The sequence below is a fragment of the Myotis daubentonii genome, chromosome 9 (assembly GCF_963259705.1).
Source record: "Myotis daubentonii chromosome 9, mMyoDau2.1, whole genome shotgun sequence".
Classification (NCBI taxonomy): domain Eukaryota; kingdom Metazoa; phylum Chordata; class Mammalia; order Chiroptera; family Vespertilionidae; genus Myotis; species Myotis daubentonii.
The window spans coordinates 23,144,614-23,165,867 of NC_081848.1; the positions used below are offsets into that span (position 1 = coordinate 23,144,614).

The following is a 21,254-nucleotide window of genomic DNA, read 5'->3' on the forward strand; positions in this document are numbered from 1 at the left end:
CAAAATTATGTTGCATGCCTTTGATTTTCCTTAAATTTCTTTTTTATAGCAACTATTTTTTCTTATATTTAAAAACAATTGGTTGGTGATGGTTTAAAAATTTAAAAAAAGACACTGGTTCTTCCCACACATAATTTGAGAAGCACTGGTCGAGATTGCAAATAAGAAAATAACTTTGGGAAGTTCTATGAGGAGGCTAGACTGTAATTTGATTATAGCAATAGTTTCTGAATGACCTGAGTAGGCTAAAATATTCTTCTTTAAGTACAGAAAGTCCTAATCAAGTTGATTTCTCTTGGAGATATATGTCATATGACATATAGCAGCCAATATGTCAGAAAAATAATTCAGTAAGACTTTAACTTTCAGCTGAGATTGAAGTATTTGCTTCCTGGTCAATCTGAGAAGTTATTGTCTTACCATTTAGGTGAGAAGTAAAACAGTAAGTTTAGAGGAAGAACAATAATAGTAACAAATCTAGTTACTGAGATGCCGTGACCTTTGCGGTGAGGTTCAGAATCTGAAGGTGGGGCTGACGCATAAATGAAAATGCTATACAGGAAATATGAATTTAGAAGGCATTGGGAGCCAGGTGGAGCCTCTTTCTTGAAGAGACACACCGACTTCTGGCCTAGTCCACTATTTATTTACTTGAATACACATTTGCCCTTTAGCAATGCATACAGACATATCAAAGGTAAAGTTTGGTAAACAGAAAAAGGATCATCAGGTTAGGAACATCACTATCTCAAAAGACGAGGTGCTTAGCGTCAGCCCTGCTAACACCCAAGGTCCATCAGCCTTCTGTGTTCCTTGGTTCACTGACAGTATTGGCAAGAGGTGGCTTCCCGCACTGAAAGCCTACTGTTCAACCAACTTTGGGTACAGAAAAACAACTCATTATGTGGCATTTTAATTTCCATTTTATAGATAAGAGAACTGAGTCTTGGAGAAGCAACTTAATAAAAATCATAGAGCAAATATATGACGAAGCAGGATTCCAATTTAGATTGGTTCAAAAGTATCTTCACTTAACACTGGTGTTCTTTATTAACCACCAGATTGGCCCATATATAAATCATTACATCATCAGGAAGATGGTTTTGATAGGAGCAGAAATAGTATATTGGGGACCAACTATAATTGTAAGAAATATTAATCATGTTCTGTTAACCATGATTGTTTTGTTCTGATTAAAGAAAGCACATTCTAACCTGGCTGGGAGTTGCATGCACCTGGGACCTCACCTGGAAATATGGCCCATCCTCCTCATTTAGGAGCTGCCTGTTATCACGGAAAGATTAACAACCTTGTTGCAGAAACCAGAGCTGTCAGCCCTTTGAAGACATTCAGCCCTTTACGTACCCGCAGGCCTTTACAAATCTCCAGCCTGCATTACCTGTAAGTTGCCCATTTGGCATTACCTTCTGCCTACTTCTCCTGTAATCTCTGTCCTTCTACCCAATATAAGCAGCCTGCTTATGGTGGGGTGCAGAGCAGGTTTTTGTGGATGACCTGCTGCTCTCCCATACTGTCGTCAGTATTGGAATAAATGCTTTTATGATTCAACTCTGTCTCTGCTTAATTGGCTCGAGTAGTGACAGGCAGCGCGGACCCACTGATTGTCCGGTTACAGTTTCAAGTACTCTATTGATACAGCGCCAGGAATGAATTGGGTAGTAGAGAGCACGTGGGTCTTCTATTCAAGGCTTCATCAGTCTTCACCAAACTTAGCTTGGAAAATCTGCCAAAGTATCAAGAGACAGTGAATCCGCATCTTGGAAGGCAGGTAGAGATGGGGAAGTAACAAGCAAATTATTAATCAATCAATGTAGATGTTTATGCTTAAGTGTTTCTGACTACCTACTCTCTTTGCCTATCAGAGGAGTGCAGTTAAATTTTCTCAAAAAATTAAAAAATAAAAAACATCAGCTGTCACCTTGTCCTTGCCCAGCTGCAGAATGGGACAGAAAGGCTAAGCCTTTTATGCTTTCACATACATTAATCCATTTTAATAAGTGCTCTAGCTTATGCTGAACACCACTAGGCTAGGATGTTCTTTTGGGGAAAATATTTGCAAGTTAATAATTCACTGGTCCTATACGTTAAGATTTTCTTAAAAACATGTTTTCAGTATAAATTTAATCTAGTTTAAATCAACATAATCCTATTTATCCTAGCAAGGAAGTTTTTTTTTTTTTTAAAGCGATTGTCTACTTTTTCGCAGAAATCATATTTGCCCATTTTCTATACCGTGCATGAAGTGATTGGGGCTCAGCCTCAATCAGAAAAATTCCTTTGTGGTATCCTGTCCATGTCCTTCCTGTGTCCTCTGTTACAGAAAATTACCAGCAGAAGCATTTCCTCCCCCCTCAGTTCCTGTTCTCTTATCACAGTTCTATCCTCTGCCCTCCCTTCCTGCTCTGCGGGGGGGAATCTGACAGGGCAGGGAAGGATGGCGAAAAGTCTGCCCTCTACCCACCACCACCACATGCAGTAGAATGTGTCTAATTCTTGTGCATCCTTATCAGTTTTGTCCTTTTCCAAACCTCTTTGTGTAGCAATAGATGAACGGCAGAGTGCTTTTCTCCCACAGGCACTACGCGACCCCGCAGACTTCCGTCCAGAGCACAGGAGAACTGCAAGTTTCAGCTTCTGTCCGAGTGCCCTTTCCACAGTGCTGGCCAGGGGTGGGGTGCAAATGGAGAGATGAGCATCGTTACCCTTCGCCCTCCCCTCCCATGCTCCCCCCATTACCCTTCCCCTCCCAGTCACTTCTCACTCCCCTGCCACCCTCCCTACATCTTCCCTCCTGCGACTACCATTCTTTTGAAGCTGTGTCAGCAGCAACTGTTTATGTTGTAAAATGTAAATATGTTAAAATGTAAATGTTAGTCCATCCCACCTTAGCAACCCTTAGGGGGTGGGTCGTGAGGCCAACAGCTAACCTTCGCGTGCCTGTGTGCTAAGCCTTGTTCTAGGCATTTTCATGCATTGACTCATCTAAACGCGAAGCGGCTCTTTTTCCAGGTTTAGGGACCACAGAGCTGCCGTTCCTTCTCTGATGCTCAGTGTCCTGGGTGATGCTGCCAGTGAGGCGGGTGTGCATTCAAGTCTGACGGCTCCAAAGCCGCCTTCAATCACTTCATTCTCTAAGCCAGTGGTTCTCAACCTTCCTAACGCCGCGACCCTTTAATACAGCTCCCCATGTTGTGGTGACCTCCAACCATCAAATTATTTTCGTTGCTACTTCATCACTGTAATTTTGCTAGTTATGAATCGTCATGTAAATATCTGACATGCAGGATGTATTTTCATTGTTACAGATTGAACATAATTAAAGCATCGTGATTAATCACAAAAACAATCTGTAATTATATATGTGTTTTCCGATGGTCTTAGGCGACCCCTGTGAAAGGGTCATTCCACCCGCAAAGGGGCCGCGACCCACAGGTTGAGAACCGCTGCTGTAAGCATTCTTCTCAGGCCCGCCTCTGGCGAACATCTGGCCATTTAACTTCTCGGAGCCCATCCTGTCCCCCCCGCCCCCCCCCAACATCCTACCGATCGCCGGTCCCTCCCTTAACCTGTCCTCCCCGCTCCCCTCCCCCTGCTCTCCTCCTCCCTCGGGCCCACGACTGGCTTTTCTTGAGACCCTCGCCACTAGAGTTCCCTCCGTCCTCTGTGTTCCTAGCAGGAGCCCTCCGTCCACAGGCTCCCGGCTCCCCCCGCGCCCGGAGCCGCCCCTCCCCGGGTCCGAGGGGCGCGCGTGGTCCTCCGCCCGGCAGCCCGCGCGGTGCACTCTGGGGGAACATGGCCGCTTCCGGTCTCCCTCCCGGGCCGGCGCCGGCCTGACCGCGGGTCCCGCGGGCACTCCGCCCCCCGCCCTCCGCCCGGCCGCCGCTCCGCCCGCCGCCCGCCGCGCCATGGAGAGGAGCTCGAGCTGCGAGAGCCTGGACTCCCCGCCCGCGGCGGCGCGGCCGCCCAGCGCGGGCTCCCTGTCCAGGTAACCGGCCGCCGCCCGCCCCGCCCAGCGCCCGGGGGAGGCGAGGCCCGGCCGCGGCACCGTGTCCGCTCGCGGGCTCGGTTCCCCCGGCGGCGCCGACTGCCGTCCCCGGGACTCGGAGCCACGTCCTCCCTCTCTGGGGCTCGGAGGCTGGTAAAGAGGGGGCACCCCGCCGCCCCGGTGTCCCCTCCCCAGCCCCTGCTCGCTCCGCTCCCGCATTTCCTCTCTCATCATTTTCTTAGGCAGCCCTCCCCTCCCCTCCCCCCTTCATCCCCTCCCCTCCCCCCTTCATCCCCTCCCCTCCCCCCTTCATCCCCTCCGCCCTCCCTCCTGCCTCCCTCCCATCCCTCCCTCCTGCCTCCCTCCCATCCCTCCCTCCTGCCTCCCTGTCTCCGCTTCTCTTTCCCCAACTCCCCTCCGGTCTCTCTTCCATCCGCCCGTTTGCCTTTGGGTTCTGGTCCACCCCTTTCCTCTCTTTTCCGTCCCTTCACTTATCTTTCCCACGATTTTCCCTGCTCTCCGGACCCCCCCCCCCCCTTTTTTTTTTTTTTTTTGCTTAAAGATGTAAATATAAAAGCCCGCAGCAGTGCTCCTCTGGCCGGTCTTCCCGCCGAAAGGCGCCGTCGGGGACTCTGAGCCTCCACGCCCCGGAGGGAAGGGAGCAGTTTCCTCCTCGGTCGCGCTCGGTCCCCCCGGTTCTTTCCCTTCTCCCCATGGGCTTCCCCTCCCGTCATCTTGAGAATTTAGGGGGCAGCTTTGGAGAGAGCGCTTGCGAAGGGGTGTTCACTAGACAGGTTTTAGGTGCGTGTTTTTTTTTTCCCCTTTGGTTTTAAAATAGTGATTTAGCATTTCATTAAGTAATTGGAGATCTGTATTTGTTATGTAGCCACAATGAGATCAGGTTGTTTTCCTTTTTAATCTTCACCCAAGGATATATTTTTATTGACTTTTAGAGAGAGGGGGGAAGACATCGATGTGAGAGAGAAACTTCCACCTGGGTCTGTTGCCTCCCGAACCGGCCCGATTGAGCCAGCAACGTTATGATGCGCCAACCAACTGAGCCGCCTGGCCAGGGCGAAAGCTGGTTCTTTTCCGTTGGAAAATAGTGCACACACAGTTTTCTTTCTTTCTTTCTTTTTTTTTTTAAATCCCTGAATAAATCGAAGTTGCTGTGTCTCTTTTAATTCATGTTGGACCCGGGTAAATATGGGGGATGCTGGCATTTTTTCCTGTTGCTGTTCAGGGCCTGTTTGGGAAATTATTCGCTGATCCCACCGTTCTAAATTAGATTCCCTCTTCCAGGCACCTGCCCATCCCTTGTTTGGAGTCCTTAACAAGCGCCTGTAATGGTTGGTTTAATTGTCTTCACTAGGCTATACTCCACTAGGCACCAGGACCATAGCTTACTCAGCTTCAGGTCCCTGCAATTAACAGAGACCTTGCATAGCAGAGTTGCTCATTAAATATTTCTTTGTTTTTATTGATTTTTTTACAGAGAGGAAGGGAGAGGGATAGAGAGTTAGAAACATCAATGAGAGAGAAACATCGATTAGCCGCCTCCTGCACACTCCCCACTGGGGATGTGCCCGCAACCAAGGTACATGCCCTTGATCGGAATTGAACCTGGGACCCTTGAGTCCGCAGGCCGACGCTCTATCCACTGACCCAAACCAGCCCTCTTTGTTTTTAATTTGGAGATCAAATTATCCAGGAGAGAATTTTTCTTTGGTGTGATTATGTATATTCTGCATTTGTTTCAAGCATTTTGTGTTTATTAGTCTGGCATTTAGAAAGCTGAGGATTGACATGCTCAGTATAAAACCATTAAGAGAACAGATTGGAAATTCATTTTATGCGAAAGTCACAAATGACAACTGTGGTTCAGCATAGAAGGTAAAGAAAACCAGTGAGGAGACCAGTAGTGTCATCCAAGCCAGAGGATTTAGAACCACCGGAGGCAGCAGAGTCCGGTAGAAAAAGGAAAAGTACTCAAGTCCGGAGGCCCAGGCTCTCAAGGTCTTGTCTCAGGCCCTGGTTTGGGCTGTATCATGTAACTTCGCAGGTGTGCAGTTTTCTCATCTTTTAAAATAAGGGGATTGATCTAGCAAATCTGTAGGTTCTTTTGGAACTCAAAATTCTGTCATCATTTTGGTAATACAAGAGAAATGCATTCTTATCAATTATTATCATTCTTGTCAATTATGAACACATTCTTGTCAGTTATTAAGATGAGGGCATTCTTATCAAATATTCCCTTTACAAGTAGCCTTTATTATGGGTTTCTGAAATTATACTAAATAAATGCTGTTGGTTATTAGAAATTAATGTACCTAACTAATTGTGCCGCTTTGAAGCACATTTATTTCCTAAAGAGACCGCCTCGCTACTGTAGTTAGACTTTATATATCTATTTTAACTTAATAAAAAATGATGTTACTGACTGAATGATTTCAAAAAATTAAGAACTGCTTGAAAGAATTTTGACTGTCATGTTAGCCTCATCCTCTCTGGACAAAAAGATAAGTATGACGCTCTACTTTCCACATGATAATGCCAGCTTTCATTTCTCTCCTCTGGAAGGTAGAAAGATAACATTTACTGAATCTACTGTATAGAATTCACCCTTACTAAATTATATCTTTTAGTTCATGAATCACACCTATTGGTGGCACTCTTTAATCAACAATATAGAACGGCTGCGTTTCAGACACTTGTTGGAAGGCTTTTAATCTAAGCTAACAATCACAGGTGATTCTAATACAAAGGCAGTGGACAACCATGGTTATACCTATGTTAAGTAGCTATCCAGACTAAGTTTTTACTTTTGTTAGCCTATGGTTAACCAAAATATCCATGTTTGAATTATGTTATCTTGGCCTTTTGCAGAAATGTTGCACTTAAATTGTAGCTTATTTTTATACCTTCTGTTTTATATAATTAGGAAATTTTTAATTTCAAATTTTCAGTTAGGAAATTGCCTTATGAATTTGTCTTGATATCCCCTGGAAAATATAGTTAATAATACTGTTCCATGTGTTACAGATTGACTTTTACACACCAGGTTGACATAAATTTCTGCTCAGTTTAGTTCCAAGGAAAATTGTGCAAAAAATTAAGTATGCTTTCTGTTTGTTTGAAAATGAAAACTATGTAACTGCATTGTCCTCTTCAGTTTAGCAAAAAGACTTAAGTCAGATTTGTAAGTGAAGTTGATAATATACTTATCTCTGATTTCTTCAAATACTTATATTAGATGGATTAAGTTTAAATACTATGTTATGTTTAAATATGCTCGTTTGTAAGATGTTTTGGGAAGTATATAAATCTGAAAAATAATACACAAACTCATCTGGTTGCCTTTTTTTTTTTTTTAATGACACCCTCCATTGAAGTTGGATGACTGACTCTTGTGGAATCTGTAGTTCACAGTAAACATATGTAGACACACTCTCTCTCTCTCTCTCTCTCTCATCTCATCTCATCTCTCTTATCTCTCTATCTCTCTCATCTATCTGTCTCTATCTCTATCTCGACTTGTTATTGCCTTCCAAGTTGTCACAGGCCTGATGCTTGGTCACAAAAGAGCAATTTCCTTTTTTCCTTTGATTAAAAAAAAGTCAATTACAGTTGACATACAATGTTTCAGGCATACAACATAATGGTTAGATATTTACATAACTTACGAACTAATCTCTGATAGGTCTAGGACCCACCTGTTCCATACATAGTTATGACAATATTATTGACTACATTCCTTACGCTGTACTTTACATCCTCATGCATTTCATTCTTTATATGATATCCAGATAGCAGTTTTGTAGTTAGTATCCTTAAAAAAAATCAGTTTCTTTTGTGAGTCCTGCTTGGTATCTGCTCTGCTTCAGTGAGCTGTTCAGCAGCTCTTGTATATCCTGCTACTTATTATCCATTCTCCAACATATTAAGCCCCACAGAGAGTTGTGAAAATATTCGCTTCAGCACAGTGATAATCTGGCTGTATTCCATAATTCTATTCTTGTTGGTCTTGCTCTGATTCTTGATATAAGTGTGACTTACACAGGCTGTAGATAAAACAGTAATGTAGGCTAGAGATGATAGCTATCTATGAGAGCCTCAGAATTGTACGAAAATTGAATTGAACACTGTATTGGTACTCTTCTGCCTTCGTCTGGTTTTCTATTTTTCAGTTTGTACACTGTTATAAAATTTACTGCTTGAATGTGTTCTTTACTTTTTACTATGCATAATCAAATACTAATACAGCTGACCCTTGAACATAACAGTTTGAAGTGCACTGGAACACTTTTATGTGGGTTTTTTCCATAAATGCCTGTACTGTTTCAGATGTAGAGGGCCACTGTATGTATTTATCTACAATGCTTTATATAGGGGACTTACGTATCCCTAGATTTTGGTATTTGCGGGGGTTCCTGGAATCAGTCCCCCACAAATACTGAGGAACAGCTAAGTTTTTGGGAAGTCAAAAGTTATGCTTGAATTTTCAACTGCTTGATGGTCGGCATCCCAACCCCCTGCATTGTTCAAGGGTCAGCTGTATTATATCTAGTGCCAGATACGTATCCAGGGAACATTTGAATAAAGAAATGTTGACTCAATGTTCATCACTTTTCTTATTTGTTGTTTCCATTCAAAGGATTAAAATGGGTTTCTCTAGCCTTAGCTGGTTTGGCTCAGTGGATAGTGCATTGGCCTGTGGACTGAAGGGTCCCAGGTTGGATTCCGGTCAAGGGCACATGCCCGGGTTGCGGGCTCCATCCCCGTGCAGGGGCCGTGCAGGAGGCGGCCGATCAATGGTTCTCTGTCATCATTAATGTTTCTCTCTCTCTCTCCCTCTCCCTTCCTCTCTGAAATCAATAAAAATATATTAAGACAAAAGGGGTTTCTCTCGGTTGAATTTTTTTTTCCTTTTTTCTCTGTTGTGTTTGACCTATAAAGTCACATCGTCAGGTGCAAGCTGAATTATTCTCCCATGAAGCCTCTCGACTTCCTGAGCTGATTTTATTTGCTGCATTATGTTTTCGGTGTCTAGACCTACGTATCTTCATGATATTACCTTCTCTTGGCCTACTTGTTTTTCCATTTGCTACTCTTGACTACTTTGTTCTTTTTCTCTCTAACTTAACATCGTCAGGCATTTTATTTAATGTGTATTTCTTTCATCCTTTATATATCCTCATGCAGCTATTCTCGGCGCCACTGGTTTGTTTCAGATTGTTTTGGTTTATCAGCTGATTTTTAGTTTATAAATTCATTAGCATTTATGAGCACCCCTATTTACATTTAACTTAGATTAAAAGGATCAAAGGAGAGGTAGCTATACCAAAAATAGTAGCCTCCAGCTGTTTATATTTTTAAGTGGCACATCTTCCTTAAAATTATCATCATTTGAAACCGGCAAATCCTGAATTTGTTTGCATTAATTTTGATTGTACCTATAGTCTTAAAGAGGTAGAAGAGGTTTTAAGATTTCTAAAACACATTTTGTTGTAAGGTCTCATCTCTAGTTTTATCTTCAAGGTCACTTAGAGATATGTCATCAGTAGGAAATGTGCTTTTGGGTTGTTTTCCAGTAGTGGTGATGGATTTGTGTCCATTCAAACATTCTTACATTTCCCTTGTGACTGACCGTTGGTGTGTCTTCTGAGGCAGCTGGCTAGGATTAGTGGTAGAAACTGTCTATAGCTACAGAACGAAGTGAAGCTAACAGGTTGACCCTCCAATCTTGCTCTTATTCTTAGCACCTTGAGCCAGACATTGAACATACTGGTAGCCTAAAAATTATTTATTTTGTATTTCATTATTCCAGGACTCTAACAGAACTTCAAAGTCCAGTATTACTATGAGCTAATCAGTATTGTGTAGATTTCTTGAAAGCACATTTAAAGAGATTAATTGCTAGTCAAAAGTATATAAATTAATACTAAAGCTGAGATTGGGACCCATATACATTTTTTTTTCCTCCTCTGCTATCATCAGTAGTTTTCTATTAATGTAGATCCATAGTCCCTTGACCAGCAGTGTCAGCATTTCTTGGGAATTTGTTAATAATATAAATTCCCTGGTCCCACCTCAGATCTAACTGAATCAGAAACTCTGGAGCCCACAGTTTGTTTTAGCAAGCCCTCCAGGTGATACTGATGCATGGCAATTTTGAGAACCACTGCCTTCAATCTGTTACTAATTGTTGCCTAGTAACTCCATCAATATTAGTGGAAATGGACTAAGATCTATGTTAGAACTCACTACTATAAGCCTATTACGTGAGAGTATTGTTGTAAAATATTGACTGAAGTAGTAGAAAGTAAAAGTCATCTCTTGTAGATTAATTATATCTGATTGTTAGGGAATTTCCCTAGCTCTTTTCTTTCTCAGCCACAGATAACACAAAGCAAGAATACATGTATTGGGCTTTTTCTTAAAAATAGATCGTTGGTGACATACATTAGTTGTAACATGCATTTGAAAAAAAGTGTTATGAAGAGGTAATTCAGGACATCACCTGAACTAGTAAAGCTTGGATTATGCCCAAGGGAAGGAAATAGCCCAGATACAGATGTCCAGAAAGCACTAAGTTTGTTTTGGAAAGCTATCAGGTTAATGCTATTGTATTCAGAATCTCCAGGGCCAAAGGTGGCATGGGATTCAGGAGTTGACCAGTGGAAATTCTCTAGATTTTAGAATAGAATATTTTCCCCTTTTAAGGAAATTAGTTTTGATTAAGTAAAGCACTTTGTGCCTACTGTATGATTTAGTTAAATCAGTTACAGTGGTTCTCAACCTTCCTAATGCCGCGACCCTTTAATACAGTTCCTCATGTTGTGGTGACCCCTAACTATAAAATTATTTTCGTTGCTACTTCATAACTGTAATTTTGCTACTGTTATGAATCGTAATGTAAATATCTGATATGCAGGATGTATTTAGGCGACCCCTGTGAAAGGGTCGTTCAACCCCCAAAGGGGTTGCGACCCACAGGTTGAGAACCGCTGGATTAAAAGCTATTGAGAGGCTATAATCAGGGTTGGGAGTGATTTTATAAGCTGCTGTCCACAGGAAGTCAGGTTAAAAATGGAACTATTAAAAACAGAAAAGATTGGTACAAGGTTATTAAAATTGAAGTGATTAGAGAAGATGCCCTCGTAATGAAAATAACCTCAATTCCCTTCCCTGTAACTTTATTACACAGAACTAATTGTGTTTATCTCTCTTAATGTGTTTCTGTATATGCATCAACATTGTCATCACTGTAGACCATTAATGAGCAAGCTCTGTAATTCTTCCCCTGCTCAGGTACATAGTACCCATGGCAGTAATTGCTGATAAATTTTCATTCTTTCAAAGATTCTTACTGGATGTGATTAACTTGTAGGTTCATTAAATACTTTTAGTTTAGATTAAATAAGGGCAATGCATTTTTAATATAATAAAAGTTAACTTAAAATATGTTTTAATCTGTAGATTTCAAAGAAACCTAAATACTGATACTTGGAAAACTTTTTTTTTTTTCATTTTATTTTAAGTTAGGGTTTAGGTTTAGCAGAGTATAACAGAAAATCCAAACTAACTGTAGCTTAAAATAGAGATCATTTTTTTTAGCACATAAAAGCCCAAAGATGTAGTCAGTATAGGTCTGATATAGATCTGAAGTATCAAGACACAGATTCTTTCTAACTTAATATATCTTACTAGAGGCCTGTTGCCCGAAGAGATTCGTGCAATAGGCCTTCCCTTCCCTTGGCTGCTGGCACTGGTTTGCCTCTGGCACCCGGGACCCAGGCCTTCGCTCTGGCCGGGCTCTGGCCGGAGTCGGCCCCGGAGTCGTCAGGCTTCGCTCCGCCGGCCCTGGGGCTGTCAGCCTTGCTGCTCCACTCCGCCGCTTGGAGCCTACGTATGCAAATTAACCGCCATCTTTGTTGGGTTAATTTGCATACTCCTGATTGGCTGGTTAGTGTAGCGAAGGTATGGTCAATTTACATGTTTGTCTATTATTAGGTAAGATTTTACATTCCAGTGTTATTTCATGAACCAAAATTGCTGTTGAAATTCTAACCGCTGCATCTTCTTTCTAGTCTAAAGGAAGAATGGGAAGAAGAAAGGCATGATCTCTCCCTTGAAAGGATACTTTTTTGAAGTCACACAGTCTTTGAAGCTTATGTACAGTTGGTCCCATGGCCATACCTAGCCATAAGGGGGACTAGGATATGTAGCTTTTTCTGGGAGGCCTTGTGCTGAGGTACGAGTTAGAGGTTAAGAATAGGAGTGACTTGAGTATTGGAGGTAATCCACAGCTTCTCCCATTGTATACGAAACGAATCATTTTAAAACAAGAAAGGCATTTTCCAGTTAGGCCTACAACACTTAAGCCAGAGACAATCTTTGTTTTGCAAATGCAAGGACCAAAATAGAAAATACACTGAAAGAGAGAGATGATATATTGTAGCAGACAGAAAAAGAGAACTGTCTTTTGGAACACTCTAAACTTGGAGCATTTTTAACTTTCTACCTTTTTGTATGTATTATCTTGGGCCAGATTTTTATGATCCTAATCTAGGACCATAAAATAAAAGGAAGACACTTAATCATTGCTAGATCATTAGGTGAAAGGCAAGTAGAAAGCAAATGAAGAATGAGCAACTGTGCTGTTCATTTATTTCATTTGAAGAGCTCAAGGCATTGCATGGTAAAGTAGTGGTGGTGGTGAGGATGATGGCTTACACTCCTTATTCCTGGGTAGTTTGATGTTCATTTCCAAGCCATGTATCCATTTGTTTTATTTCTCCCAGAATACGCCTCAAGTTCTACTTAGATATCTTCTCTCATTTTAATTCAGGAGGTTTGGTCGCCATAAGGGAAATGAAGCTGGTCATTTGGGACCGTGTTTGTTTGTTTGTTTTTAAATATATTTTACTGATTTTTTACAGAGAGGAAGGGGGAGAGATAGAGAGTTAGAAACATCGATGAGAGAGAAACATCGATCAGCTGCCTCCTGCACACCTCCCTACTGGGGATGTACCCTAACCAAGGTACATGCCCTTGACCAGAATCGAACCTGGGACCCTTGAGTCCGCAGGGTGATGCTCTATCCATTGAGCCAAACCAGTCAGGGCTGTTTGTGTATTTTTAATTGATTTTTTTTTGGGGGGGGGGGGCGGGAAAGAGACAGCCTTAAATTTGTTGTTCCACTTATTTATGCATTCATTGGTTGCCTCCTAGATGTACCCTGACTGGAAATGGAACTCTCCACCTTTACATATTGGGATGATGCTCTAATCAACTGAGTCACCTGGCTAGGGCCTGGGCCATGTTACTTTATGAATGCTTTTGTACTTGTTTTTATATCTTTGACCTAAGAATTTGATTGAAAAATTCAGAGAAATCAGTGTTTCATGCATTTTTGTGTCACCTAACATAAATATTAATATTTTAAGCATATAATGTCATACATGAAGAGTTTAACATTTGAGAGTGAGTAGAAGAGGATAGAGAAATCTCCTCTGAATTGATATAGCATTATTATTCATCTGCTCAGAGGGTCTACAAATATATCCATCTCCTTTGTTAACAAGAGTTGCTGTTATTGATAACTGCAAGTGAGCAGTTCAAGTAGGACTTTGTTAGATGGTTGTATGTTAGCAAAAAAAAAAAGATACTAACTTTGACTGATGATAGACTAGTGATTATAAGCCTTAATTTTCTTGAGCTGAACCAAGATGCTCAGCACAGTTCAAAAATAAGATTTTATATCAGATAGATGTCCTCTGTTACTGGTATTGGATAAGTCTTCAATTATAACCAAAGGCAGTACCTAAAAATAAAAGCACCTGAGATAAGCTTTGCTTTTCAAGGAGTAGATAGTTGTAGTAATAAATTAATATTCATATTAATTAATCAACAATAATAAAAATGACAGCACGTAACATTTACTGAGTGCTTGCTATATGATGGGCATGCTTCTAAATCCCTTAATACATATTTTCTCATATAATCCTTATAATTATATAAAATAAACAGTATTATTGTTTCCATTTTACAGATCAGAAAACTGAAAATTAGGGTGAAGAGTTTGATGTTTGACCCCAAATCTGTTTAACTCCAGGCTCTATGTGCTGTAGAGAACCTGAAGATCTGGTGCCCAGGTCTAGGCTAATAGTTGGTAGTAAGAGGGCTATCCCAGGGCAGGTTGATTGGGTGGTAGTGACAAGAAAGTGAATTTCCTTGACCACTGCTGAGGAGGAGAAGGATAACGCACACAGTACGTTAGTGAGTTCAGAGTGTCCATATTTGGAGAGAATTTTCTCTAACTTTGAATGTTTTATTCTTCCTACAGAAAATAGGTTGATTTTGTTTCCTTTGCTTGATGATTAAGAGGATAGTCTCATTGCCATTTAAAAGAAGAGTTTTACATGAACCATCAGATAAATTGTGAAGCAAGAAATAAACAAGGTGCTCAAGTTTCATCCCACCTCCACTTCTCCCTCCCCCACAGGATTTACAGAGTAATTTAGAATATTTTATTGTAGGGTTCCTTAAATATCTGAATTCCCCTAAGTTCCTTTGTGTTTGTTTACAGTTAATGTGTTAAGAGCCATTGACATTTGAATTTGAAGATCATCAGAAGTGAAGATAAAACATCTCAAAAATTATAATGTAAGTGAATCAGAAAATGAAAATAAAAAATGGACAAAATTAATATTGCCAACAGTATTTCTGGAATCCATATATTATCCTACATGAAATTTATGCATATAAATAAACAGTAACTACAAACTTTAGTTCCAGTTACAAGTCCCAGTTCTTAAAATTCTGTATTCTACCTGGTGAAAACTATGACTAAGTTTTAGTCATTGGTAATTTTTCATTAGAATTCTTTGGCTTCCATGTAGTGTTTTTTCCCCTTTTCCTCCGTAGTACTTTGCAGTTTGACAAGGGCTCATGCTATATTTAAAATTGTGTGCAAAAAAAAAAAAAATTGTGTATAGAGACTGAAATCTTTGCCTTCTAGCTGCTGATGTATGTTTTACCCAATTTTAATTTTACTACAGTTTTTTATGTTTCTTAGCCAAAACTATGACCAGTTAGTTAGCTGCCTCCTCCCTTCCTTCCCTTCTTTCTCTATCCCCTCCCTTCCTCCCTTCTTCCTCTTTATAAATATTTGTTTAGCATCTACTGTGTTCTGCACGTATGCTAGATCCAGAATTCCTAAGACCTTGGCACTGAAACAAATTATGTCATCTTTTTATACAGTTAGGGGCATAGGAGATTCTTTACTGTGTCTAGGACTTGTAATGTCCTTAGTGTGGCTGAAGCTCTCCTGCTTATTTCAATCACCTGTGGTGCTTGGTGAGCATTGAGCTTCCTAGATTCCAGCCCAGACATTGTGAATCACTGGGAGTGGGCCCCCAAATTTTCACTTAAAGTTTTTAGTAAGTGTATTCTAGTCCAACTCTGTAAGTTTGTCGATGAGGGAACAGATCTAGAGAAATCTAATAACCTACCCTACGGCACAGTAAGTGTTAGAAGGCCAGGAAAGATTGGTATTGTTTCCTCCAAAGTCACAGGGCTATTTAGTGCTATTTAGTGATCTCCTGACTTCCAGTTCTAGACTTCACTGTCACTTAGTGATTTTTGTTGGGTCTGACAGCTTCACTGTGTATATATGAAATCATAACATCTGTCATTGTTCCTAAAAAAATAACTAAAAGCACATATTGATTATGTACATGAGATACATGGACTCTTTCTTCATCTTTAGTCAGTTATGCCACTGATTTTGATTTTGAAATCATTGGGTGGAAAAACCGTGGTGGTCTAGGTAGAGGAAAAATACTTGTTCTTTTTTTCCCCATTGCACTATCCCTACTTTTTTTTTTTTTTTTTTAATATATTTTTATTGAGTTCAGACAGGAAGGGAGAGGGAGAGATAGAAACATCAATGATGAGAGAGAATCATTGATCGGTTGCCTCCTGCACACCCCACACAGGGGATCAAGCCTGCAACCTGGGCATGTGCCCTGACCAGGAATTGAACTGGGACTTTTTGGTTCATAGATCGATGCTCAGCCACTGAGCTATGCTGGCTGGACTCTATCTCTACTTTTGACCTTTATATTTTATGCTTCTGAAAAAGAGGGGTCTGAATTCATTTTTGAATGATGATAGTAACTAGCATAGTGCTTTGCAAATAGGTGCTTGGTAAATTGTAGTATGAATAGTATGTAGTTTGAACATAGGTAGTATGAAAAAACTTTTTTTTTTCCTTTGGATTCTATGAAATACTATTAGGAGTAGTTTTATTTGCTTGGTACAGAATCTGATGCTTTATATACCGAGCCAGAGACCTTAAATGATTGAAGTTATTTTATATTTTTATTACTACATTGTTGTGGTTGATATTCACAGTATCTGAGGGACTGAAATATTCTAAGGTATTTTCTGAACTATAAGTGTGAATAAATTTTGGTGTGTGTATTTTGTATTTTATTTTGCATAGTATATTAATAGTTAGAGACTTGCCTAAACGTGGAAGTTTTATGAATTTTTAAAATACACTTGAGAAAAAGCAGAATAACATTGTATTTCTATGATGACGTGTGAGATGCTTTGAAAACTGTAGTGTCACACAAATATAATGTGTTATGATTACTGCTATGATGATAATATGTCCACTGAGTTTCCTTGTGATTTAATTGAAAATGTTTACTATTTAATGTAAAATAAGAAAAAAAATACATATGCTTGTCACTTGGCTTGTTCTTTTATCAGATTTTACTGAGTCTCCTTTAAGCACATGGTACTAGAGTAGATACTTCATAGATCACCTGAAGTTCTTTCACTGTGCTAATCTAATCCAGATTGTCACTTAATATACTGTTATTATACAAAACTAGAAGCCCGTTGCACGAAGATTCGCGCAATAGGCCTTCCTTCCCCTGGCTGCCGGCACGGGTTTCCTCTGGCACCTGGGACCCACGCCTTTGGTCCGGCCGCAGCAGAGAAGCCAAGCCTCGAGGCTAGGCTTTTCCCTTCTGGCCGCAGCGAGGCTTGGCTTCTCCGCTGCAAACCAAGCCTCTTCAGTCTTCACTCAGCACCTGCTTATGCAAATTAACCGTTATCTTTGTTGGGCTCATTTGCATAGTCGCTTTGATTGGCTGGTGGCATAGTGGAGTGACACCAGTTTGCATGTTTCTCTTTTATTAGTGTAGACTAGGGGCCCGGTGCACGAAATTCGTGCACTGGGGGTGTGTGTGTGTGTGTGTGTGGGGGAGTGTCCCTCAGCCCAGCCTGCCCCCTCTCACATACTGGGAGCCCTCAGGCGTTGACCCCCATCACCCTCCAATCGCAGGATTGGCCCCTTGCCCAGGCCTGATGCCTCTGACAGAGGCGTCAGACCTGGGCAGGGGACCCTCATTTCCCCCCATCACTGGTTCTGCCCCCAGCCCAGGCCTGATGCCTCGGCCAGAGGCATAGACCCCCATCACCCTCCGATCGCCTGATCGGCCCCTTGCCCAGGCCTGACGCCTCTGCCAGAGGTGTCAGGCTTGGACAGGGGACCCCCATCTCCCCCTGATCACTGGCTCTGGCCCCCGCCCAGGCCTGAGGCCTCTGGCCCAGGAATCATGCCTGGGCAGGGGACCCCCATCTCCCTCTGATCGCTTGCTCCACCCCCCGCCCAAGCCTGACGCCTCTGACCCAGGCTTCAGGCCTGGGCAAGGGGACCATCATATCCCCCCAATCCCCAGTTCCGCCCCCCACCCAGGCCTGATGCCTCGGCCAGAGGAGTTAACCCTCATCACCCTCTGATCACCAATCACCGGATCGGCCCCTTGACCAGGCCTGAGGCCTCCGGCAGAGGTGTCAGGCCTGGGCAAGGGACCCCCAGCTCCCTGTGGTTGCAGGCTCCGCCACTGCCCAGGCCTAACATCTCTGGCCTAGGCGTCCGGCCCGGGCAGCGGGGACCCGCAGCTGCAGCGGCCCCGCGATCATGGGCTTCGCTTTAGGCCCAGGCAAGGGACCCCTAGCTCCCGGGACTGCCAGCTTCGACCGTGCCCAGCTCCCATCGCTGGCCCCACCCCTACTTCCTGCTATCACTGGCCAGGGCGGCAAAGGCGCCTGATTCTCCGATCATGGCTAGGGGGCAGGGCAAAGGCGGCCCCAGGGCCGCCTTTGCCCTGCCCCCCAGCTCTTAGCTCCCCGCTGGGTTTCCGATCATTGTCAGTGGCAGGGGGCTTCTTCCTGCTTTCCCTTTCGCCTCCCTGCATTGTGCCTACATATGCAAATTAGCCGCCATCTTGTTGGCAGTTAACTGCCAATCTTAGTTGGCAGTTAATTTGCATATAGCCCTGATTAGCCAATGAAAAGGGTATCGTTGTATGCCAATTACCATTTTTCTCTTTTATTAGATAGGATGCCCAGGATGATACTTCTATTTTTAGAAGAGTTTTGTCAGCAATTTTCTAAGAAAAAAGTGATTAATGAATGAATAACTGAATGTTAAGTATTATCAGTGTAATCAGAGTAGCTAATTGTAATGTTAACACATTTTGGTTTGATTTTTATAGTTACAAAGCTGTTTAACCTATATCACCTCAGTTATTTCTATAACAGTCTTGTGAGGTAGGACTTCATTTGTCAGATGGGTAAATGAAGCTCAGGGGAGTGACACTATTGTCCTGTGTCCCCTGCTTGAAAAGATGGAACCGAAATTTTGACTCTTAAATGCCATCTTGTTTCCACTGTGCAGCATAAATCATAACATGGAAGTATCTTGGGATATACGTTTTGCTATTTAAAAGAAACTCTAGATATTGGAAAACTTATGACAGGTTCATCTTGTCCAGCCAGCCTAATTATTTGGTGTGTACTTCTCTTGAGAAGTCTGACTCATTTTGCTACTCAAAAAATACTTAAAAGAGAAGCAGGTATCTTTTGGATAACAGACTCATTCTTAGTGTGGCTACCATTGAATGCTGCCTAAAATTATTTGAGTGTTTAAATGTTTAAAAGAGCAGGTCTTTAGAAGTATACTGAACTATATTAACTCAGAAAATATACTGTGTGATATGATATAGCACAGTGTAGTGAGAAGTCTTGGTTATTTCTTTGTCTTGGGTTTTTAGTTCTGGTTTTACTTCTTAACTCTGACTCTGGATTCGCCACTTGATTTCGCTGATCCTGATTCCCTTATCTGGAAAAGGGGTTTTAAAATGATTGTCTTATCTTTATAGAATTACTAGAGGCCCAGTGCATGAAATTCGTGCATGGTTAGGGTCCCTAGTGGCTGCTGGCTGCCAGCCGGGGCCTCCCTTCCCAAGGTTGGCTGGATGGCCCTGCCTCCTGGTGGAACTCCCAGTCAAGGGGACAATTTACATATTAGGCTTTTATTATATAGGATTATTAGACCCAAACATAATGATTGCTTATAATAATTTAAAAAGTTAACAGCTATGTAGTGTGTACTATGTAGTTGGCACTGGTTTAAGTATTTTACATATATTGTTATAACAATCCTGTGAGGTATAAGAATTATTGGTATCCCACTTTATAGATGAGGAACTCAAGCACAGAGAGGTTAAGTAACTTCCTCAAGGTCACACAGGTGATTGAACTAGAATTTAGTACCAGGCAGTCTAACCCCAGAATTGGCAATATGTATGGAAGATAATTTGTATGAGAGCATTTTTGCTGTTTTAAAAAGCCATGCTAATATTAAGTATTAATACTTTAAAATGATATTTAAAAAGGTATTTTCTTCATCTTTATACAGATAGCGAGAAAAGACAAAAATAAGCAAGAAGATAGTATCTTATGATTTGTACTAACTAATCTGGTAAATAGGGAACAGTACTCAAAATTATGGAGGGATAAATCACTGAATGATGCCAATACTTTGCATTTTAACTAACCTTTCCAGACTTGAAAGAGAAAGAGACATTAAATGCTCTTCTTTTCCTACTGAATTTTTTAATTTAGTTTCTGCAAACAAAATAAAGTACCTGTTACCTGTGCTAACATAGTGTGCTTGGAGCTCTAATGATCTGACTGGTCTTCAGTTTAGTATGACATTTTCTCAGTTAAACTGGTATGTAAGTAACTTTCCCCTCTAGGCTACTTATGAATCCAAATGAATTTTCATTTTTGCTCTAGTTTGTTTGTCAGAGATTTTTGAAGAAGTTCTGAGAAGCTCTTTTAAGAGAGTGCTGAGGGTGTTGAGATTGATTGGTGCTGGAACCCAAGGTCCCTCCTTCTCTCCAGTTCTTACTGGATCCCCTATGGACACATAAATTTTGGCTAGCATACTTGGCTTTTGCCTGTTTTATTTATTTGTATTTCCAGATACGATCTTTGGAGAAGCAGTACTCTGCAGGAAAAAAGATATATGTACACCATTTTTTATACAACCTGGTTTTTCAGACTTGCTGTTGGATTACCAAATAATACACACCCTGACTTTCAGTTCAGGAAGTATAGTTGATAGACCTTAAAATAAAATAATACAAATTAAACTGTATCCAAGGTCACATGTACCTTAGAACCTTGGGGTTTTCTAAACTAAATGCCAACAGGCACCAGCTGTCCCAGAGCTCAAATCCCCTTTGTTTCTCTGAAGAATACAAAGTGTAGTCTCTGATCTTTGTCAATCAGATGCCATTATGATAAGATCACTTATGCCATCTCTTTTATACTAAAGATTGGTTAAATTAAAAAGTGCAGGGTTCTGGGGTAGCATTTTAAAAATAATTATGAGCTGCAAATAATTTTGTTTTGGGGGGTTATTTTTCTATTTTGGGGACTGCAAATAGTCTGACAATGAGTCTTTTGTGTCCCAAATTCTTTATACACACTAAAGGCCTTTTATTATTTTTTAAATAAAATGTTCTGCAGAATGACTAATAGAATATGAACAGTGCTTGTGACACTGTAGTCCATTGTGTAAGTGTTGAGAGTAAAATTTGCATTCCTAGAAAAGGTTTTTCACAGTCAGGATACAGAACGCATTCTTTAATGTCCTCTGGCAAATGTACTATGTGTGTGCTCAGGACATTACTACGGAGTATACTTTCCATGGAGTACTGATGAAAAATGAAATTGGAGTGAAGCGCTTTAAATAAGGCAAGTGGTCTAGACCTTATTGTAATGACTGTGGTCAGTAATGACTGTAAATTAGAGAAATGCAGCCTCTCCCAAGTCCTATGGAGGCATTTGTTAACTACAATATGAAATGCATGTG

At 41.4% G+C, this 21,254-nt stretch overlaps 1 protein-coding gene and 1 long non-coding RNA gene across 3 annotated transcripts in view; both read left to right on the top strand.

Moving 5' to 3' along the window:
• Positions 1-3,804: 3,804 nt before the first annotated feature.
• MTMR2 (myotubularin related protein 2) overlaps positions 3,805-21,254 on the top strand; it is a 104,649-nt gene continuing 87,199 nt past the window's right edge. Inside the window, exon 1 of one of the 2 annotated variants that reach the window (XM_059708091.1) lies at positions 3,805-4,006. In XM_059708091.1, coding sequence (XP_059564074.1) covers positions 3,927-4,006 — 80 coding nt within the window. In that variant the 5' untranslated portion in view covers positions 3,805-3,926. The remainder of the gene's footprint in view (positions 4,007-21,254) is intronic. The other variant, XM_059708093.1, reaches the window with a different exon arrangement.
• LOC132240645 (uncharacterized) lies at positions 4,027-21,176 on the top strand. Its single transcript, XR_009454370.1, has 4 exons — positions 4,027-4,159; positions 14,355-14,470; positions 14,598-14,674; positions 19,791-21,176. It is a non-coding gene; the product is annotated as an uncharacterized LOC132240645 (long non-coding RNA).